The sequence below is a fragment of the Mauremys reevesii genome, linkage group 3 (genome assembly GCF_016161935.1).
Source record: "Mauremys reevesii isolate NIE-2019 linkage group 3, ASM1616193v1, whole genome shotgun sequence".
Classification (NCBI taxonomy): Eukaryota; Metazoa; Chordata; order Testudines; family Geoemydidae; genus Mauremys; species Mauremys reevesii.
Window position 1 is genome coordinate 40,792,235 of NC_052625.1, and position 24,083 is coordinate 40,816,317.

Here is a 24,083-nt window from a genome sequence, read left to right on the forward strand (position 1 = left end):
GGGTGCTCACTTGGGTCAGTTTCCCACTCCAGACCTTTGGTTGGCTCAACAGCTGCCCTTGCACATCAATGTCAGAGAGTTGAGAGCAGTCTGCCTTGTGTACCAGGAGCTTCAGCAGCACCTACAAGGCTGTTGTGTCTTGGTGTTCACAGACAACACAACGGACACCCGTTGCATAAACAAGCACGGAGGACTACGGTCCTCCTCTCTTTGCAGGGAGCTATCCAGCTCCGGGACTCCTGCACAGATCAATCGACGGACCTGGTAGCGTCCTTTCTCCTAGGGGTCCGGAACACTCTGGCGGATCGCCTCAGCAGTTCCTTCCTGTCTCTCAAGTGGTTGATTCCTCCGGATGTTATCCATTACGTTTCCGGAACTTCGCTCTCGCGGGAACAGAACGAGGAAGAAGTTCTGCTCATGCCAAGGCCCCTCCCCGGGCTCGATCTTGGCTGCTTTTCTGATGCCGTGGACGAGCCGTCTGCCGTCCGCTTTCCCACCGCTCCCGCTGGTTCACAAGGTCCTAACACTCCGCAGGGACAGAGCGCATCTGATCATGATCGCTCCAGCGTGGTCCAGGCAGCACTGGTACTCCATGTTGCTAGACCTGTCGGTAGCCAACCGATTCCCCTGCCTCTTTGCCCAGACCTCATAATGCTGGATCACGGCAAGCTTTACCACCTAGACCTACAATCCCTGCACATCTCTGCATGCCTGCTGCGGGCCTAAACCGATCCGAGTTACGTTGTTCTGCCTCGGTTCTACAGGATTCTCCTGGGTAGTAGGAAGCCTTCCACTCGGTTAACGTATCCGCCCAACTGGCAGTCTTTCTCTTACTGCTACGAAACACAATGTTTCCCCCACAGAGGTTCTGATCCATTTCCTCTTGGATTGCCTATGATCTTCAAACAGCAGCGCCTGGCACAGTTCATCATTAAGGGTGCACTTGGCAGCCGTCTCTACCTTCCTCCCAAGGGAGAGTGGCCACTTCATATTCTCACATGCTGTGGTTTCTAGGTTCCTCAAGGGCTTGGGGCATTTATGCTCCCAGGTTTGCCACCCCCACCAACTCCTGGTTATAAGCAGACTTATGCCTGCTCCATTCGATCCACTGACAACATGCTCACTGAGATACCTGTCCTGACGGACAGTTTTTTCCTTGTAGCCTTTGCATCGGCTGGACAAGTCTCCGAGCTTCGGGCTCTCACAGTGGACCCACGGTGCACTATGTTGCGTAAGGACAAGGGGCAGTTGTCACCACGTCCAGCCTTCCTCCCTAAGGTGCTGTTGACCTTTCATATCATCCGGGATATCTTCCTTCTGGTCTTCTTTCCGAAGCCCCATTCATCGCGACGGGAGCACATTTGCCCTCCCTACACGTCCGTAGGGCGCTCGCTTTTTATGTCAAGCGGACAAGCCTTTTTGTACGCCCCCAACTCTTCGTTGTATTGGGAGACCGGATGAAGGGCCTACCTGTCTCCTCCCAGAGCTTTCCATCTTGGGTGACGTCATGCATTTGCACCTCCTGTGACTTGGCCCATGTTCCGTCGAGCCACCTTACTGCTCGTTTCACCAGGGCTCAGGCTTCTTCTGCTGCCTTTCTGACTCACATACCCTTCCAGGGGCTATGTCATGCTACTACCTGGTCCTCTACCCGGACCTTTGCCTCTTTGGTCTAACTGTCCAGAGATGATGCAGCCTTTGGCTCAGCAGTTTGCATTCTGCAACATCTCACTCCGACCCCACCGCCTACGTAAGGCTTGGGAATCACCTACATGGAATGGATATGAGCAATCACTCGAAGAAGAAAAAACGGTTACTCACCGTTGTAACTGTTGGTCTTCGAGATGTGTTGCTCATATACATTCCACACCCACCCTCCTTCCCCACTGTCGGAGTAGCCGGCAAGAAGGAACTGAGGAGTGGGTGGGTCGGCTGGTGTATATATCCGGCGCCATGGTGGCGCCACTCCAGGGGGCGCCCAGCTAACCCACTGAGTTGCTAGGGTAAAAGTCTTCCGACGAACGTGCACGCAGCGTGCGCACACCTACATGGAATGGATATGAGCAACACATCTCGAAGAACAACAGTTACAACGGTGAGTAACCGTTTTTTTCAATTCCTTATATTGTGGGTTCTTCTCCTCCTCCTCCTCTACTACTACCACCACCACCTCATCATCATCATCATCATGCTCATGTATAAATAATGGTTCGGCATATAGCATCTTCATTCCTCTCTTCATGCTTTCCTTATAAAACTGTTTCCTGTAAAATACACCATGACCTGCATGAAATCTAAAATTCACAAACAACCAGAAATGGTTGCTTCTCGGCAGGAGAGTAGTGCTTCCTGTTTTTCTTTTAACTAGTGCCCATCAATGCTCACCTTTCCAGAAACTTGCCTGCTTAAGCACGCTCTGCTGGCTTCCTCCATGAAAAGCTTATTCCTGAGAAATGCTCTTCTTTTATCTTGTTTTACACTGCGTATTACCCTTCCTCCCTCTGTTTAAATAACTTTACATATTGAGAATGCACAGAATTTTCTGCTTTGTTTCATTTCAGCTCATTCCGCTCTTAATGGCACACTGTTAAGGCTCATAGGCCAAATGTTTGACCTACCAGCTGTGTTTTGGATCAGACATACAAGCCCATAGGGATTTCTTCCTATACCTTTCTGCTCCATTCTTGTGTGTAGGGGGTGTACTGGAACTTCAATGCTACCTTCTTTCTGAAGTGCTCAGGATTGCTGCCAAATACACAGAGTACCTGTTTCTACAGGATTGCTGTGCAGTGTAACTTGTATTGGACTAGATGTTGGTTAAAATCATAACAGGAAAATAGTGTGGTAAACTGGGCTTAATTCATGCCTTGTATAATTCTGTTGATACAGGGAGGAATTTGACCAACTGAATTTTAAAGTGAGAGAATCTTGTCCATCTAGCGCCTGACACCACTTGTAATTTTGCATGCATTGTATCATGATCCACCAGAGGGCGCTGATGGCTAAATTATTCAGACATGTCAGTGGGCTCCCAACAAATCCAATCCACTTTATTTTTAATTAAGTCCACATTCTTTACTATTTTTTTCCTTTCTGAGAATCCAGGAAACTACATGCCTTCCCTGGTCATGCTAACATGCTAGTTACAGAGACAGTAGTAGGGGGAGGGGGAGAGGGAATCAGTGCATCTTGTGTAGAGGATAATTATCCAAAGGGGGAGATAATTTTATTATGTGATTGGCCTCATATAACAATTAAAACTAGGTACACGAATACATGGGTTGTTAGTGTGATGCTGGATTTTAACAGTCTTGAGTAAAGCAGATGAAGAGACACTACTGTAAGTGATTTATTAGAAAGAGCTAGATTAAGGCCTAATTCTGCTCTCCTTGAAGTCAATGGGAGCAGGATTAGGCTGAGTTCAAAGCTCTAAATGTTTTTCTAGTTGGAACATGTCTGAGATTTTCAGGGTTATTCGTTTTCTCTGTTGTTGTAAAGGCTGCCTTGTCACTGTCCTGGGGCCTGATGCAGCTCCCATTGACTTCAGTAGGAGCAGGAAAAGTGCCCTGAGGAGTAGCACTGTTCACTGACCCATGATGAGCTCAGCATATTCTATAAGGTTTTTATCAATGTCTTAATAATAATAGTAATAATAATTAATTGTCATTATTTGTATTACTGTAATGACTAGGAGCCCTAATCCTGAATCAGGACCCCATTGTGCTAGGCAGTGAAACATACAGGATAACATATTCCAAAGCACCTCTTAGGCTGAGATGGTGGTAAAAACCCTATTGGATATGCTGAAGTGATAGTCGGCAGTGAGTAAAATTCAGTATAGAACTAGGAGAGATAAATGGGCCAGACTGCTCTGTCACACCAGTGTAAATCCAGAGTAACTGTACTGAAGGTAAAAGGAGTTATTCTGGATTATCATGTGTGTAACTGAAAGTAGAGGTTAGCCCAGTCACTTTAACATGTTGCTCAGCCTACGCAGGCCACTGCCAGAGTAACTGAATTGTGTGTGTCCAAATGCATGGAGCTTGAGGTTGCATGTCTAAAACTATTTTCAATTTTCTGTTAAATTTAATATTTTATTGTTATATTCTTAAGAACAATGAAGTGGACTCATAATTTTATGTTAATGTGTTAAGTGCCATTCCAAATTCAGCTAAATTCTTTTCTACTGAAATAGAATTATATTTTAAAAGAAATGTTAGATCCTGGAAGATCTGACTGAAATCAAATAAAATGGATATTTTGAAATAAACATCTATTTAAGTTACTGAAAACCCTTTTTTTCCCCCACCACACATTTCATTGCAGTTTGCAAGATGAATGTACATAGACGCTGTGAAACAAACGTGGCACCAAACTGTGGAGTGGATGCTAGAGGAATAGCTAAAGTACTTGCAGATCTTGGAGTCACTCCAGATAAGATCACTAATAGTGGGCAACGAAGGAAAAAGGTAACCAAAAATCTCACATAAAAGGAGCAATAAATTAATTAATGTACATCAGTATTAACAGCTGGTGCTGAATCCTACTCACCTAACTCACTCCAGAAATCCATTGGAGTCAATGTGCCTGTTCATGTGAGTAAGGCTAAAAGGACTTGGCTCTGGAGTTTTAGCATACGTCATCCCTGGTAAAGTTCTTTGGGGAGTCTGTTTTGATACAGTCTTGCAAACCTGAAGACAACTTAAACAGTCAAGATGGGTTTTATTTTTGATTGGCACGAGGAATTGAACTTTTCAGAAGCCAAGGTGACTACTTTGATCTCTCGCTGAAATACATGACTAATATATAAATACGCCTATCTGGTTGAAAACTGTCATGAGATCATTTGATTGCCAGAGGCTAGACTCTACCCTATGATATTCTTGTAATGATGATAAATGCACTGAAACAACATTATCTTATAAAAAGAAATTGGCTGCAAGCAGGTATTTCCAAAGCTAATCTGCTTTTTTAATCTGCTTTTCCTATGAACAAAAATCATGGGCCACCTAAAATGTATCCTAAATTCAACTGAGTTAATTTGGATTTACAATGTGGCCCTGATCACCATGTGGTCTCATATCTATCTGCATTTGCATCGTGATGGCAGTGGTCTCTCACCTCTTGAAATGAGTGACCTTTACAATCAATTCTTCTGACATATGTTAGTCCCTTGGCTTTAGACATAATTTTGTTTTCACGGTCAACTACATGTTTGTCCTGAAATATTAAAAAAACTGTTTAAAGCAAAACAAACAAAGTTATGGGAACATTGGAAAGCGATTAATTGAATAACAAATCTTAGGAAAATAAAGAAAAATTGCTGTACAGTAATTGCACAAAATTAGTGTGCAGTGCTTGCTAATATTTGATAGCACTGCCACTGATAAAAGTGTACAGCAGCTCTGTTTACAAAATTGGTTCTGAAAGAGTCTTAGAGTGGGATTTTCAGAAGTGCCTAACACTTTCAGTGGGACTTCTGAGGCTCTTTTGAAAATTCCATCCTTAATTGTCATTTTGTTGAAGGAACATATTGAAGCATGAATTAAAATCATTATATAACCACACTTGTATTATTATGGGAACATGTAGAGAGCCCAACCAAAATCAGGGCCCTGTTGTGCTCAGTGTGCAAACAGGTAGTAAGAGACAGAGAACTTAGTCTATTTAGACTAAGGGTCAGAGAGGAAACAGAGATGGAAAGAGGGAAAATAACTTCCCCAAAGTTGTGCAGCCATCAGTGGCAGAGACACTAGGTCTAAGTCCACACCCCTATTCCCCGGACGACATGTAATTTTTATCATTGAAGTTATATTAGGTGGAATCTATTAAAATATTTGGCTAAAGGTTAGTAAAACATAGTACACTACTGTCCTTCCTCAGTGTTTTGTCTAACTGGGTTTCCTCTAAATATTAAATTTCATTTTGCCATATTGTCTTTTGAATTCATTATGGGTGCAGAGGTGTAATGTAAAGAAGAACTGGGCTCACTATGGAATGTTTTACAGGTAGAAAATATTCTCAGGTTTTCCAGTGGCAAAAACTCAGCTAGGGAAGATTTGTTTCTAGTGTGTCAATTTTTGCTTTGAAATGTATATGCAACTAAATCCCATTAATGCTACAATTAAAATTAATTGGAATTAGGAGCTAAGTCACTTTTGAAAATTCCACTACAAACCTATGTGCATCTTTAGGTTCCTAAGTATCTTTACAAATCTGGCCCTAAGTTACTATATGCAGTATTTCAGTCAATGCTGTGATTTGTTTACACTTTGACATTCTAACATTGCTCCCCTTTAGAATACTGTGTCAGTTTCCTAAATGCTGGCATTCAATTAACAGTACATCTTTACCTAAAAAGGTGGTTATTCACACCATATACATTTAAGGAAGTTTCCATTGACTGTGATGGCACTCAACAGCTTGCGGGATTGAGTCTTTTGTGAATTCTGCTACAACAGTGAATGTGTGTGATATACCCGGTGATGGTCCCGCTGATTTGACCCAGGTCGTTTGTTTTAGTACTTACAGTAATACTAATACTACTGTTTGAAAAGAAAACCTTCTGCCCACCTGGCTGGTTTTTTTCCCCCCAATAATAAAGTAGCTTTTCATAGAAAACACCTAATCTTGACAGTAGTAACTTGTAAATGAGACAGTCCAGCAACAAACATACCAGTGAGAGGGCAGGGGATTTAAAGATGTACTTATGTGCTTTTGTAAGAAATAAATTGTAAAGCTGGTTGAGATCCCATATAATGAACAGAAACAGAGGCTTAAAACCTACATATCAGTATGTTTTAATTGTGAATTGAAAGACATTTTAAGGCCCAAACCCAGCATTAAGAGTTAGGGCACCACTAAAATCTTTGAGGATATCACTAAGATTTTGGCACAGATCTGTGGACTGTTATTGCTATTACAGGGAAAAGGCAACACCGAGAACTCTGGTCTTGGGGTAAGTAAAATACTGAGCAGCATGAACTCCTACTGCCGTCAATGACATCTGCCACTGAGGACACTTAGCACCCTGAAGGATTGGACTCTAATGGAAGAACTAATATTTGTTGACTAATTTGTTTACAAATATATTTGCTTGCAGTTGTTAAGTTCACATGTTACTGAATTGAAATCTTACATAGACTTCTTTCTGTGCGTTTGATGAGCATTTCAGTTCATCTTTAAAGTGAAAGCCTGTACTGTAGGCATTGGAATCTAACTTTTGACACTGGCAGTGAGATGATAATTTAGCGAGGATGACGTGTACTCAGTTCCCTTTATTCCTTCCCTTTGTGAAGTTACTTTGTTTTTGAAGTTGCTTCTTTTGCACTCTTTGTGTTAGATGATCTCACAGCTGAATATCCTTTTGTGGGAATGTTCTTAGCTAATTGCAGGTGCAGAATCTCAGCAGCCAGTTCCTGGAACCACACCTTCAGAAGAAGACAGGTCAAAGTCAGCACCGACCTCTCCGTGTGATCAGGGTTAGATACCTGTTTTGTTTCCATACCAATAAATACTGCTTTAATGTCAGTCTCTATGAGGAGTAATAGTGCTGTTACAATGGACCCTGGCCTTGATAGACAATCTGCTTCAAATTAAACAAGGAGTGTGAGCCACAAAAAGTCACCTTCAGGGATCTGGAAATCTGATGGGAAATTTGTGAATTGTAATTTTAAAAAAACACCTTTGAAAGAGCCTGATTCTCCTCTCCTTTACACCAGTATATTCCATTGACTTCAAGTGAAACTCAGGGAAACTCTGAACCCACAAGAGAGAGTTCACGTGAACCCTGAATCTTCAGAGGAGTTAGTATTCATTCCTTATTTATGCTGGTGTGTCTGGAAGCAGAATGGGGCCTGTAGCACTTGGAAGTGAAAGTGTCAGCATGATCTATTTATTTAGATTGAATGCCCTGCATCACATTATTTATGTGGTACTGAAATGTAGTGGTCACCCTTAAAAACTTATAAAGTTCATTAGCTAAGCCCTTAGATAACTAAATAACTTTACCTAAGAGATTCAGCAGTATATTTCTTATAATGAGAAGAGGGACGGAATCGCCTGCAATAGCGTGGACTGGGTTTGTAGAGAAGTCAATCTGTGGTTCCCACCTTTTCACAGAAATCAAAGAGCTTGAAAACAACATTAGGAAAGCTTTGTCATTTGACAATCGAGGAGAAGAACACAGAGCAACAGCAGCAACATCAACAGACAATCAGCTTAATAAACCTGGGGAGAATGGTGAAAACGGGGAAGTCAAACAAGTCCAGACCAAGCGAATGGGCCTTGAAGAGTTCAACTTCATTAAAGTATTAGGGAAAGGCAGCTTTGGCAAGGTTGGTGGCTTTCTCTGATGGATTATTTTTGACTCTGCTGTACACAGTACTAATGTTAATGTTGCCTAATGTGATCCCACCACAGGGGTTTCTTTCTTGTCTTACTTATTGGAATAGTCAGCTTTCAAAATAGTTATTTTCATGAATATGTATCCTGATGATTAGCTAGAATTACTTTACTGTTTAAATCATTTTGAAAAATGAGGGCTAAGAGCTTTGAACTAGATTTCTAGATTTCAAGATTTCACTATTGAAATTGCATTAACTAAATGTAGAATAAATACTACTTGACAGGGCAAATAACTACAGTGGGTATACTCCGATAGGAAACAGAAGTGTAGAAATGACATTATGGGATTCTGTGTTTGTTCTCTCTTCAGATGATTTCCACTTCAAATTTGCTCACTTTGCAAGTCAAATGATGGCTGGTTGTATTTGTCCAACTTTCTGCCTTGAAAATTCCACATGCCATGTGAAAATTAAGTTGTGTTTGGTCTCCATCCCTCCTCTAGCTCAGCAGCAGCAGCCTGGTGGTTCTATTGATAATGAAAGAGACCAAGATATAATCCAGTTCATTCTGCGATAGTTGCATTGTGTCCCTTAACACTAGCAATAGTAAAATCACGGTTTTCTCAACAAAGAAAGCAAAAATAATTTGAAGGCCGGAGCTGTCCTAAGGACATCCTCCCCACCCCCCCACCCCCCCACCCCCAGGCCAGGCAGACCTCTCCTGATTTTGGTTTCATTATTGATGTGAAACCCAGATAAGATTCACTCAGTGTTTTAAACCTTTCAGTGAGCCTGGACTGTATTTTGAACAAACATGAGCCCATTAAGGGCTTGATGAAAATCTTGCAAAGCTCTGTGGTTTTGGCTGAGTTTGATTTTGAGTTGACCAAATGAGTTTGGCATGAATGAAGCTTGTATAAATTCCATCACATGTCTACACAGGTGTTGATCTAATGGCTGCTTTCACTAGTGCTAGTGCTTGAAAAATGAGCATGCAGGTTTTTCTGCATGCAGATTTGCATGGATCATAATTAAGCTGTTAATATTTTAGCATACTTCTTGGGAGGGAGAAAAGGGGAAAAATTAATGGAATTATGGGGGCTGGGGCACATGATTTATGAGGAGATGCTGAGGGAACTAGGCTTATTTAGTCTGCAGAAGAGGAGTGAGGGGGGATTTGATATCAGCCTTCAACTACCTGAAGGGGGATTCCAAAAAGGATGGAGCTAGGCTGTTCTCAGTGGTGGCAGATGACAGAACAGGGAACAATGGTCTCAAGTTGCATTGCCGGAGGTCTAGGTTGGATATTAGGAAAAACTATTTCACTAGGAGGGTGGTGAAGCACTGAAATGAGTTACCTAGGGAGGTGGTGGAATCTCCATCCTTAATGGTTTTTAAGGCCTGGCTTGACAAAGCCCTGGCTGGGATCATTTAGTTGGGGTTGGTCCTGCTTTGAGCAGGGGGTTGGACTAGATGACCTCCTGAGGTCTCTTCCAACCCTAATCTTCTATGATTCTATGAAGAAAAATAATGAATAATAATTTACTGACTGGTCTGATCTTCCTCACTGTGAATATCTTGCAAGGATTTATCTTAGTTCAGAAGTAGCACTAAGAAGATAATAGTGATGGCATGTGAGAACAAGGAGTAATTATTTCCAAATTGGCAAATCTTTTCCCTTAGGCAGCAGAACTGGTGCAGTTCCACTCCGAGGCAATAAGTGGAAGAAGCAGGAGTCTGTAAGAGGACTGAAAACACCACACGTGCTTCATAGCTTTAATTCTCAGGGGGCTCACTCTGGGTATATAGACATACCCAGTGCAGAGGATATGTCTACACTGTGATTAAAAACCCACAGCACCGAGTCTCAGTGCCCAGGTCAGCTGACTCAGGTCCATGGGGCTCGGGCTGCAGGGCTATAGAATTTCCATGTAGACATTTGGGCTCAGGCTAGAGCTCAGACTCTGTGAGGGGAAGGGTATCAGAGCCTGGGCTCCAATCCAAGCCCAAACATCTATATTGCAATTTTATAGCCCCACAATCTGAGCCTCGTGATGAGCCCAAGTCAGCTGACTCAGGCCAGCTGCCACAGGTGTTTTTTCACAGTGTAGACATAATATCGAAAGCGAGTGAGAGCGGCAGGGAATGTGTGGAGCTGGAGCTATGCAGATCTACAGTCATTTTCTTTTCAGTCTGCTATGCTCTGTTGTGATTAAGAGATAGGGATGGAACATGGGAATCTGCTGCTACACAGATCCATTCTTGATTCCTCCATAATAAAGAGGTCTCTGCATATGCAGGGGTTCCTGCAGTACCAGTTCTGGAGCAGTTCTTTGTCTCCTTATTCCTCAATACCCCAATCAGGCCTTGGCTACACTTGCAAATTTGCAGTGCTGCAGCAGGGTGTGAAAACACACCCTCTCCAGCGCTGCAAATTGCGGCGCTGCAAAGCGCCAGTGTGGTCGAAGCCCCAGCGCAGAGTACCTCTGTGCCACACCCAGGTTTGAATGGGACAGGACTTTCCCCTCAAATAGGTGTGGATTTGGGGTGCTCTTTTCAGGCTGTCATAGTGATGTGCATTGTTCTATAGAATGACAAAATTGTTGCAGCACTTTCCAAAAAGGGAAGTAAACCCACATTGTGCTCTAGCTTTGTCCCCTTCCCTATTTTCCAGATCTCAGCAGTAGGGCATAGAAGGCAAACTGTAAGGTACTGGATAACAAGGAGTTAACTGCCTGGAATCTTAACTAAACTGAATGAAGCCTACACCATGTGGCTGATATTCAAAGTTCTACTAAGTGTCCATTTTAAAATGTGAATTTTTTCAGCTCCTTAGCTACGTAAAATAGGCAACTTGAGAGTGCCGGGTGAATACAGTTATCCTTTCAATTGTTCTGTACTTTTCAAATCTCTACACATTTTTTCTATTGCGTTTAAATTTGTCATGTATAATATATTTGTGTGATTATATGTGCTGTATATAAGCAAAGATTTCTACTGATTCTAGGTCATGCTAGCTGAGCTAAAAGGTAAAGATGAAGTATATGCGGTGAAAGTCTTAAAGAAAGATGTCATCCTTCAAGATGATGATGTAGACTGTACAATGACAGAAAAGAGAATTCTGGCATTAGCACGGAAACATCCCTATCTAACACAACTTTACTGCTGCTTCCAGACCAAGGTATGCTAAATAAGCCTGTTGGTTAACTTTCATCAAGAGAGCTATACAACAGTATTAAGTATTTGCAGTTCAAAATGAAGCTGCATAAAAGGTATCAATGCACAGTATTTTGAAATATTTCTTAGAGGATTTCATTGACGCCTCAGAAGCATGAAATTTGAATGGGCTCTCCTTTTAATTTGCATGTTGTCAAGAAATCAAAGGAAAATAGTATATCCAGCTCACTGCTTGCCCAAACAGAATCTTCATGGGAAATGTAGTGCCATTATTAAACAGCATAAATACTGTGTTGCCTTGTACATGACAGAAGATGGCAGTAGAGAAATAACAATAGGTTACTGAGTTATCCTTTTCTAGGGTTTCTGTGTACGGTAATACGATATATCAGTGGCTTACATAACTGAGATAAAAATGTTGTTAGTGTCCAGTATGCAGAGAAAGAGATACCCAAATTGTTCATTAAAACTCTGTTTTCGTTAACTCTGACAGAAATAAGATTACAGGAGAACCCTCTTGCGGTTCATATTTTCAGTTTCTTATGCTGTAAAATGAAGCTGATGTTTGTAGAGTTCAAAAAGAAGAGGAGGCAGATATGTTGCTCTTCAAATCAACTCCTATAAAACTAATGCTGTCCATGAGGTAGGAGGACAGCAAACGATGATAATGAGATCCTTACTCCCTAGACTATTCCCTTCTCCACTGTGTGTTCACTGTTGGGGATTTTGGATATGGAATCCCTCTGCAGACTGGGGTTGTTACCAAAATGTAAACACTCTGTAAGCTGAAATGTTCTGTTTGGATGGTGAGTGAATTGTCTACACTCTCTGAAACTGTTTAATTAGGATGTTTGAGACTAGTCCTATTCAGTGCTAATTTCCATACTTCATCCCCATAGCCCTTTATTTCCATCTGTCGTCCAGCAGAGCAGACAACAGTCGTCTGCTTTTCACCTGGTAGATAAAGGTTCTCTCATACTGTGTGTCATCTCGTTGACGTCAGTGGGAGTTTTGCCCAAAGACTGCAGAATAAAGCCTAAATAAGCAGTTTTATTGATAGAATATCAATTATTGTATCTGGTTAAAACCTTAAAAACATCTGTAACCTTAAAAAGTTATTTTAAAATATTACATGTTCCAAATCATTAACCCCATTTAAGTCAATATAAATTTTGTCATTAATTTAAATGAGACCAGGATTTGGTCCTTAGAGAAAATGCAATATTTAGACTTAAAATCTATAAATAAATAAATGTTTATATTTAAAATTAAATACTTGACATTCAGTTATATTACTTACAGCCAAGTCCTGAGTTCAGGGTTCTTTTTCAGCAAAGGATGACATTTGAATTCTTGGGGGAAAGTCATTGTTGGTGTAACTGTTAAAATAAGTGGAGTTAAACCTGGGAGAAATTAGCCCATTGTTCCTAATTCAAAGTCATTAAACCAATAGTAGGCATAACAAAAATCATACTGTCTAGTTGCATAGCAGAACCAAACATGTATATGCACAAATGAGTAGTTAAATGTTTACCTGGCTTATATATGAATTTGCTATGGCTTTATCTGCAATTGTGGTAATTAGTTGCATGCAATTATGGAATATCTGTGCCTAAAAGGTTTTTGAACAGAATTGTCAGGAAAAATTGTTAACTGAACAGTTGATTAAGAAGACAAGAAGTTTGGTTAGTGTGTTGCAGGAAAATTGTCAATAGTATCTAGATTACAGTTTTCAAATTTTCCATTAGCAGATTGTTGGCATAATCTCATAGTATTTAAAGTAGTGGCTTTTTCAGCCTTTCACATCTTCTGACACTAACACAAATAATGTGTTAGGAACATATGTGAAAAAAATCCAAATAAAGTTTATTTCTACCAAAGAGACTTCAAAGAATCTGAGGATCATTCTAATTTGAATGTCAGTTGAGTTTCAGAATGTTTGAACACACTACTCTTACAATAATAGATGAGGCATTTGGAGGAAATAGATTTCATCAACACAGAGAGATTTTCAAGACTAAGGGAGACCAGACCTCCTGAAATGTAAATAAATATACCATCCTGCTGATACGAGTCATGTGACTGGGGAATGTTAACATCAATAAAGGCCAGCTTTGCATAAGGTAAATTATGCCACTGCTGTTCCCTCCCTGCTTCTATTGGTGATTTCCCTCCCTTTCCATTCCCAGCCCATACCGTCTTTCCCGTGACACTTCTGAATTGTATTCTTCCCACTCTCCAAGCCATTTCCCAGTGTAAGAGATTCACAAATTTGTCTATAGCTCCCACTGACATCCTCTCAGTCCTCTGTTCTCCTCCCACTTTGCTTCCACTCAGGCCATCTCTCCACCAAAGAGACTATTCAATACTTCCCCTCTCTCAAGGGGAATAACTAGACTATATAACTAGACTAGTTATAACTTGAATGAACTGATCACTATGTAACTTGAGTTAACTAACTAGACACCTAACAAGTGTTGTTCCAAGACACATTGAGATATATTTGGCTGTGATACAGTATCCTATGGGAAATAGTGGGACCCCCATTGGTTTATGTGGAACTTTAATCATGCATAGACATTGTGCTGACATTCTATACAGGGGCTGATTTCACTCAAATGTTATATTAGCAGAGAGCAAAAGTTGAGTTCGTAATTCTCACAAGAAACTGGAGTCTTTAAGAATTAAGCTTGTCCTGTTCAACAACAACAAAAAATACCATGTGACCTATGTGTCCAGTCAAAACAAAGCAACACATCTCAATAATGAAATATTTCAAAGAACTGCTTGTGAACAATCTACAAAGGACTCTTTGTAGAAATTGTATATAAACATAATTAATACATCAGCAAAAATTGTAAACTGTTTGTGAATTGGGGGGCGGGAAACAGCTATATTATTCACTGAATTATTTGCTCAGCTCCAATTAAAAAAACAGGTAGGAAAACAGTTCTTAAACAAGCACTGTGTACAATAAAAATAGCTTTGCTGAGACAAAGGCTTTTGCACAGTGGAGCCAACAATGTTTCAAACATAAGTGTTGGATTAATTATTTAGACTAAAATTGTCTGCAGTAGGAGATCAAGGTGCTGAGAACCTCAGAACGGGGCCCCACCATAGTGATCCTGCAATTCAGATATATCTTATTGCTCATACTGGGGAAGACTGGCATTATATTAATTGCCAAAGTACTTGATGGGTTTTTTCTGTATGTAACTTCATTTTATCTTTTATTCCCTTCCCCACAAAAATTAACGTTTCTAAAAAGTGGGAGCTTTCCCTTGCATGCTGTAAAGTGTAATTAAAACCGTGCAGACAGTGCAGAGAAGTTGCTCAGTACAGATTGCGTGGCAAGACACACTGTAGTGTTTGCCTTCATAATGTGGTGTTGTAGCCATGTTGGTCCCTTATATTAGAGAGGGTGGGTATGCTAATACCTTTGAGTGGGCCATCTTTTATTGGTGAAAGAGACAAGCTTGCCAGTTTACACAGAGAAGACCTAAAGAAGAGCTCTGTATAAACTTAAAAGCTTGTCTCTTTCACCAGCAGAAGTTGGTCCAGTCAAAGATATTACCAAACCTACTTTGTCTCTTCATAAGGTAGACATTTTAATCTGTTCAGATATCCTTTTCATTAAGATGTTTTTCTAAATTATCTTATAGTCATCATTGATATACTATGGAAAATATTTTAAATTATTTTGGAAAGCCATGGGCCCAATTCAGGAACTATGCCAAGTGGATGCTAATACGGATATACACTTACATGTTAATATTGCTTTAACAATGCTTCTCGGTTTTGACTGGCACGTGTCAGACAGCCTCCCCACACAGATGAGAAGGCTGTCAGGAGCATACATTGGGTCCGTAGCCTGCAGACATTTACACACATGCTTAACTTTAATCACATGAATAGTCCCATTTGACTTCAAGATTGGAACCATAATCTGTAAAAGAGTCTCAACTGAGCAAATCATGTAAGTATGTGTTTTACTTTAAGCAAGTGCTTAAATCCATTGACATGAAAGCCAGGCACGTGTTGAAGTTCTTGGTGAATGGGGATGGGTATAAACATGCGTTTTGCTGAACTGGGAGGCTAGCAGAAAATTAAAAGATGTTACCTGAAAACTTTTGTGAAACTCCCATCTGTTGTTCACACAGCTTATAAACTGAACAAATAATGCAGGGGGAGATGTTGAATGATTTAATTCAAATAAAATCATGAAAGGAATTGCTCCTAACTTCCTAAAATACAACCTTTTGCAGCTGAATTTTTTTCATGTTTTGTCTCAAACCTAAAGGTAAACTTTTCTAAAAGATTGCTCAAAACCAGCTCAGTGTTTTGAAGTTACTTGAACATAGAATAAAATATGTTTTCAGTAGGAAATGTAAATGCTTGAATAATTTGAAAAATGAAGGATGCTAGATGCTTCAAATATGGTTTATTTTATAGACAGGTGATCAGACTAGATAATCATCCCTTTTTGCCTTATAATCTATTAATTATACTGAGATGTTAGTTAACATCAAGACAATTTTGTAGAAAATTAGTTTTAACAGATGGATTTATGAATGTTAAAAGTCAGCTTTCTGGTGTATTTGCATTGGAGATTTTTCTTTCTCATGAATCTGAGAGTATAGTTATTCCCCCCAAGCCGTCATGAGGTTAGTAACCATTATGCCCGTTTTATAAATGGGGAACTGAGGCACCAAGAGATGTTATACAGGAAGTCTGTGGCAGAGCTAAGAACTGAACACAGGTCTCATGAGTCCCAGTTTAGTGCCCTAACCACACCATCATCTTGCCTCTCTTCTGTACTGGAGTATTTCCCCAAGGATAGTATGTGTTGTTTCTAAAGAAAAATCTAGCAATTTAATGCATTTCTGCTATTCTGTTAGAAAATAGTGACACATTTTAATATGAATATGTAATGTGTGTGTATTTGTACATGTTTGTGCACGTGTCATATTTGTGGTTAAGAAATCTAGATTTGATAAAAAAAAATTCGAAGTCATTAGCTTGTACTTTGGGCATGCAGGAGTAATACAAGGAATAAAGAGGTGCTAGTAAGGTGGGGCGGCATAGGATACTGTGTACTTATTACAGATGGCATTAGCTATGATAAAAGCTTCATTAAAATGATGTGGGCAAGAGGAATAAACTGGCTAGTTTGAACTTCCATGCTATCTGTCATTTATAGATCATCATGTGACTCATTTAATACATACTTATCTGATTCATTGGTCTTCTGTGTTTGTTTTATAAACCGGGTTTCTGGAAGAGAAATTTCAGTAATTTAAACAATATATTTATTTCATCTGCAAAGTGCTTTATGAACATACATTAATATCAAGAACAGCCCTGCCATGGAAGTGTAATAAGTAGGCATTGTTATCTCCATTGTACAAATGGTAGCGATTAAGGCCAAAAGTGACTGCTAATTTTGGCTTCCTCAAATTTTAAATACCCAGCTTGACACTTTGAGTCTGGTTTTCAGAGGTGTCTAAAGTTGACACTCAAAATTAGTCGCCACTTTGGGAACTCAGTGACTTTCCCTAATGTGAAAAAAATGAGTCACTACCAGAGTCTGAATTAGAACTCAAGTTTCTGGTTCTTCAGTCCTTTTTTCAGACTGTTAGACCATGCTTCATCTGCTAATGGAGAATTTAGAGAAAAAATACTGGCTAAGATAATTTTGCCCATGTTTATTGGTAGGACTAGCAAGAAATATACACCAGATGGTGTAAGTATATGGTCCTACAAGTGTGGGTTTTTTTCTTAGTATGCGGGTAAGATTTTAGTCTTTCAGGAAATGCTGTGTTGTTGGTAGTTTTGTTATACAGATTTCCTTCAAGAGAATCTCGATAGCAGGGAGATTTCTAGAAAAGGGGATTTCCTGCATGCTGTTTTTGACTGCCTCTGTTCCAGGACAGGTGTGTCTATATGTGTAAATGAGACAAGCTAAACTTAGGGTTTTCCCAAACTCTGCACCACTGATTTCCCTCCACTGGGACGGCAGCCTGCAGGACCCCAGAATTCTGCTACCACTCGACAGGGCAAATCTGATGTCAGAAGCAAGACATTAGTGTCAGAAGAAGAGGCAGCGCTGTTATCAGAAGAGGGGCATTAGTGTCAGAAGAAAGGTAATTAACGAGAGAGAGAGAGAGAGAGAGAGAGAAAAGAAAACCCTGACCTCAGAAAAGGGACAAGAGCCTGAGACAACATGAACTAGTGACTTTGCTATTGCTGTCGATTCTTATGTGGCAGGTAGTTGGATACTGGGATGAAAGATGACAGTATAAAACCCTAAGACAAACAGATAGTATCGTTTAGCATTCATATATTGTGGAAGCGATTCCATTTTTCACCTTATCAGAGTATGCTCAGCAGGGATGTCAACTCACTCTGTGCAGAAGGCAACATCCTATTTTTAGTTATTGTCTGGGGGCCAGGTTAGAAAACTGAGAAGAACATACGACTTTCCATGTACAGCTATGGCAATGGGAAGCTTGCACAAAGATCTGTGATAGGGTACAGCCTTTAGGTAGTTACTAACCTTTTTATTGTTGTCATTATGATCTGTGTAGTACCTTCTCATTGCATTCAGTATCCCTCAGTGGGAACACAAGTTTCCTTTCAGGACCACTGTTTTTTCTGACCTTTGTTTCTTCTCTTCCCCCATCCTCCTTTCTCTTTTTCCTCTCCTTCTTTCCTCAATTAGTGGGTTCCCTCTGTTCTTTCCTCAGTATTTCCTACCCTCCACTACTCCTGTGTCCCACTCTCATGCTATCTGATAAAATGATCAGCACTGAAGTAGTTAATGCTTACATTACTGTGTAATCATTTGGTTTTAGACCAACTTTGTGCTCCTTGTTAAATCTTTCAGGCTGTTACTCTAATGTAGCTTTCAAAATATCAACAGCCTCCTCACAGAAATGTTTCCCTTTGGCCAAATTGCATTATACATAGACATCCCCCAGTTTGCATTGAAGACATTCTTTTTAGCAGAACAATCTCGCTATTGATTGATACTCAGATTTCCTCTACAATTCACATGTTATGGAAGATTTACAATCAGCCCTACAGTAACTTCTCTTGGAATAGTAATTAATTGCGTTAACAAATTAAGATCAGAGAAAACCAGGAAGGTTATTAACATGGACACTAAAAATTCTCCTCCCCAAGATGAGAATGGGCTTTTCCTACAGTGGTTAAGTGCTAAAAGCAATCTATCCTCTGCATGATACACAGTCCCTGAGCTAGTCTGTAAGGCCTTTCATCTTTCCACATTCAGATCCCTCTCAAAGACCCACTCTCCTGTGCCACCTACTAGAAATCAGCCAGCTAATAGTGGGTGAGTCGAAAGACATCCCATTATAGACTATGCAGCTTTATTTTTTAAAATTACTTCACCTTCTCTAGATTACATTGACCAGTTCGCTTGTATGTTGTACCATTCCCATACTGCTTGTTTGTCTTAGGCCTGGTCTATACCTAAAATTTAGGTCGACCTAGCTACATTGTTCAGGGTTGTGAAAAATTTCACATTCTGTGCAACGTAGTTAGGTCACCTAACCCCCATTGTAGGTGCAGCTAGGTTGATGAAAGAATTGTTCTGTCAACGTCTTAGAGAGATGGGTTACCTACATTGATGGAAGAACTTCTTCTGTTGATGTATGGCAACCCACGCCTCTTCCTGCAGCTCCCATTGGCCAGGAACGGCGAACCGCAGCCACTGGGAGCTGCGGGTGCCATGCAAATGTAAACAAACAATCTGGCGGCCCGCCAGTGGTTTACCCTGATGGGCTGCATGCTCACCACTGGTCTACACTACAGTGCTACAGTGGCACATTGCACTACCACAGCTTGCCATTGTCCGTAGACATACCCTTAGATTGTGAGCCCTTTGGTGTAGGAACCATTTCTTCCTTTGTGTTTGTACAGCTCCTAGCACATTGTTGTTGTTGCTGGAAGGATGTTCTTGTATTTAAAGCACTGACGTTTCCCATCCTTTGCCTGGCTTGTCTATTTAAACTGTAAGCTCTTTGTGGCAGGGGCAATCTCTCACCTACTACAAAGAGGCCCCTGATACCAGAAACAAAAAAATAATTAGAATCTATGCCTTAGTTCTCTGACTGCTGACTAAAAATGTCAATATTATCAGGAAATTTGCCTCCAAAATTAGGGTTTGCTAAAAAATAAACATACAGAAATTAATACTAATGGAGATGGTATGTATTGTTATTTAAATGACAGTGCAAACCGGTTTTTGTTTGTTTAAATGTTTGTTTGTTTGTTTAAATATTCCCATGCAGTTTTCGCAGTTCACACACTGCGGTATTGTGGATAGCATGAGAACCAGGAAGTGGAATGGACTAGTCTATTTTTATTCCTAAAAATGAAGTACTCAAAGCTGAACAGACAGTATAAATGGTGAAAAGTAAATAAGATTTTAAAAGCTCTTTATTTTTTTAATATAAGGTGGTATAAGTAACAAAGGTAATATTTTTTGTTTTGATGCATGATTTTTAGCCTGACAGAGTTCCTTTAAGAAGTAGCATGTTTGTAAGTGGGGAAAAAATAGTTCTTGATCATGTTAAAGAACGTTTTTTTTCCCCTTTATGTTTATTTAACAGGCTAGTAAATGTCTTGTGTGATAATACCTCAGGGTGGTGTCATTTGAGATCTTCGGTGCAAATTAACCTCACTGGCTGGCCAGTTACATTTATCTGGGACAAATCAGAGGTTTCTAATCCATTTTACCTGGTATTCTTGTGCTTTGGTTGCTAAGCAGCTAAACTCATTATCCAGTAGTTGCTATATGGCTGTAATCTGTTTAGGACAAGTTTGCACTGCCCTATGTTACTGGTTAGTGTCAGATTAGAAATTTTGTATGGCTCAATTTTGTTATGCCTATGGCTTCAGTGGGATTGTGTATGTGTAACAGACCACTGGATTAGCCCCAGTAACTTTTAGATTCATCAGAGCTAAAATATTTTAACACAAGGTACATTAATACATTGAGCAGAGACAAATTTTCCACCAGTAAGTGTTAACTGTGTGAGAGGGTTGAATCAATGGTAAACATACAATATACAACAGATGTTACTGTACAAACTTATATTGTTTTATTATTAGTTGGTTCCAACAGACTTATTCAAATCACAAGTGCAAACAAAATGAAGTTCACCTGCTCTGCAGATATTTCATGAAGTGCAAAGAGGTACAAAGGACTAATATCTAGTGATGACTCAGGCATCATACAGTGCAGAGAAACCCCGACAATCTGATGTAATAACATTGTGCTGAGTATGATACTTCAGGAATTACTTCGGGCTGTGTGTTTAATTTAGATAGCCCAGAGACAGTAACACATTATGATTGTTTAGTGATCTGTGCATTGTTTAAAAGTAGATGTTGTGGCTGAGAATAGTCGGGATGGTAAAGTTGCTGAGTAAATACTGTAATTATTGTCTCTCATACACACAAGTTCCTGTGTCCGGCGTGGTGACCTGATTTTGGAAAACTTGCTGTTATGCTGCTTAATCGTTGTTAGCTGTTCTTGAAAGATTATTGAAGCCTGGTTAGCTCACTGAAGAACCATTGTTCCCATTAGCCCTGGTAGTTTTACATTTCAAGACCCAGCTATCGGAGCAGTCAAACTCCCTCAGGGTCCATATCCGTACTTAGTCCTGTAACTTAGGCTTTGTCTACACTAGCACTTTTGTCGGCAAAACTTATATCAGTCAGGAGTGTGGAAAACACCCCTCTCCCTGACTGACATAAGTTTCACCGACAAAAGTGCCAGTGTCGACAGCACTATATCTGCAGGAGATACTCATCTGCCAAAATAGCTACTGCTGCTCATTGGGGGTGGTTTAATTAAGCCGGCGGGAGAGCTCTCTCTTGCTGGCAGAGAGTGGCACACAGGAGACGGTACAGCTGTGCTACTGTAACGTCCATAGTGTAGACACAGCCTTAAAGAAGGCATCAGTCAAAAATATCTAAAAGCTTCTCTTTTTACGACAGTAAAGATTTTTATTTTGAGAATTGGATGAAGCACCCAAACTGAACAGGACTCTTTCACCACCCTTTTCAAATCCAAATCCATGACTTGCTTCTGGTGTGCATATGTAAAAGTGAGTGTTGCAGCTGCGGCTCCACATTTTGCTCTAGTAGTAACCTACTGGGGCCTTGTCCACACTTAGGAATAGCCCTGATTCAGCAAATGATGACCAGCTTTCACTATAGCTACACTGGTATAGACAAGGGCAATCTAGGTTCTGCACTGATTTGAGATAATTAGGGTTCACCCTGGTTTACTTTTGTCTACATTTAGGAGTCAGCACTAGTGTAGCTATGCCAATTGCTGCTATACCTGAAGATTCACCATCCAGCTTGTCCAGTAGATTTTATACCAGAAATGATTGAGCGCAGACAGCAGCTTATTTGAGTAGCAGGAGTCAAAAGAGTGTGGACCTACCTGCTTTCTACCTACAGACTGTAGAACTCTGCACACTTTCCCCGTTGAGAAACACATTACCACTCCTGTTGAGCCATGTCTGAGTACAGATGCATTTTCAGAATACCACCCACAAGCTTTACCAACATTTTTCCTGCCAAAATTATCTGTCTTGTACACCCTGCTTTGGCAGAGATCAAAGGAGACAAGGGTGCCGTCTTCCAAAAATGGGCAAATGTCGTAGTGAGGTTTGTAGGGAGTGCAGAACTTGAATACACGTCTGTTGCAGAATCCACATTCCTTTGCAGACTCTGTGATGTGTTGCCTTCACTTCCATCGTGTGACTATTTTAATGATCATTTTTGTTTGTTCCTCATGAAGTGTTTTTAAATTGACATGTTTGTATGAATGGTGCAATTGTTCTCAACTGGGAGGAATAATTTAATAATGCTGGTTTAAATAAATCCAGTGTTTAGGGCCGATTGTGTTTTTTAAGCTGTTTGATACATTTCACGGTGGTACTGAGAAGGATGAAGATGGTTCATGTTGTAACAGGAGCCTCTGCAAGAGTTCTGGTCTACTCTTTTGTCACAAGTCTGGCTGGGTGGTGTGTGGAGTTACCAGGGACAAAGAACCTCTCAAATAATACATCCACAGGGGGAGGTCAAGGGAGCAGGGAGTGCCACTGCCAAAACAACAGCCAAGAGTGCTGATGTTCCACTCCCGCTCCCCCTCCTCCTTTGTGTGAAGACACCTTAGCTTTCAGGGTCCATTCAGTGGGAGAGACCCTGGAAGCAGGGTGGGAAGGGAGCAGACCCGTGACTCTGGTGCTTGCCCCGCCTTTCTGACCCCAACCTCTCTCACTTCTAGAAGTGAGTTTTCCTCACAACCATGCACATTGCACATATCTACCAGATACTATGGGCTATCATACTGGTGTCTGTCGTTGGAGGCCTTCTGCCACTAAAGCATGTAATTAAGTAGTAGGCCCCTGTGTGTGCTGAGGGAATGTGCACAGAAGCAAATATGCCCAGCAGCACTAGATGCGGAGGTCTCTGAGTTACTACGGAGAATTCTTTCCCAATTGTCTGGCTGGTGGGTCTTGTCCACATGCTCTGGGTCTAACTGATTGCCATATTTGAATTTGGGAAAGAATTTTCCCCTGGGTCAGACTGGCAGAGACCCTGGGGGGTTTTCACCTTCCCCTGCAGCATGGGCCACAGTTCGCTTGCAGGTTTACACTAGGGTAAATGACAGGGCCGCCCAGAGGGGGGGGGCAAAGGCGGCAATTTGCCCCGGGCCCCGGGCTCCGCAGGGGCCCCCAAGAGAACAGCTGAGGCTCCCGCCTCCGCCCCTCTCCTGGAGCCTTAGCACATCAAGCGCTGTCCTCAGACAGCGCCGCAGCGTGTCTCCGCCGGGGCCCCTGAGCCCCGCCCCGCTCTGAGCCGCGTGGTCAGGGGGCGCGGCTGGGAGCTCCGGGCTGAGGTCAGCTCCCTCCGCTCGGCGTGAGCTCCCAGCCCCGCCCCCTCACCACGCAGCTCTGAGCGGGACGGAGCTCAGGCCCCACCAGAGACACGCTGCGGCTGTCAGGCGAGGCGCTGAGACTCCGGGTGAGGAGGGAGCCGGGGGTAAGAGGCTGGGGCCAGGGCCAGGGCCGGGGCTGGGGGGGTTGGCTAAGGGGCAGGGAGTCCTGGGGACAGTCAGGGCACAGGGAGGGGGCGGAGGTTGGGGCGGTCAGGGGCAGGGAATGGGGTTGGATTGTGGGTGTTCTGGGGGTGGATAGGGTCAGGGCTGCCCAGAGGGGGTGGGGCAAGAGGGCGCAGGAGCTTCTTCTGCTCCTGGTCTTCGCCGGCGGGGGGTCCTTCCGCCCCGGAGCGGAAGGACCCCCCAGTGGCGAATTACCGCCGAAGCGGGACCCGCCGCCGACATGCAGCCCGGTCTTCGGCGGTAATTCGGCGGCGGGGGGCCCTTCCGTTCCGGGACCCACCGCCGAAGTGCCCCGAAGACCCGCGGCAGGGCCCCCCGCCGCCGAATTACCTCTGAAGACCGGGCTGCACTTCGGCAGCGGGTCCCGCTTCGGCGGTAATTCGGCAGCGGGG

At 41.8% G+C, this 24,083-nt stretch overlaps 1 protein-coding gene across 9 annotated transcripts in view; it reads left to right on the forward strand.

Moving 5' to 3' along the window:
- PRKCE (protein kinase C epsilon) overlaps positions 1–24,083 on the forward strand; it is a 501,798-nt gene that overhangs the window by 325,232 nt on the left and 152,483 nt on the right. For 7 of the 9 annotated variants that reach the window (XM_039531433.1, XM_039531437.1, XM_039531435.1 and 4 more), the window contains 5 exons: positions 4,327–4,469; positions 6,926–6,958; positions 7,385–7,481; positions 8,122–8,336; positions 11,353–11,526. In XM_039531433.1, the coding sequence (XP_039387367.1) occupies positions 4,327–4,469; positions 6,926–6,958; positions 7,385–7,481; positions 8,122–8,336; positions 11,353–11,526 (662 nt within the window). The remainder of the gene's footprint in view (positions 1–4,326; positions 4,470–6,925; positions 6,959–7,384; positions 7,482–8,121; positions 8,337–11,352; positions 11,527–24,083) is intronic. The other 2 variants (XM_039531434.1, XM_039531436.1) reach the window with 1 other exon arrangement.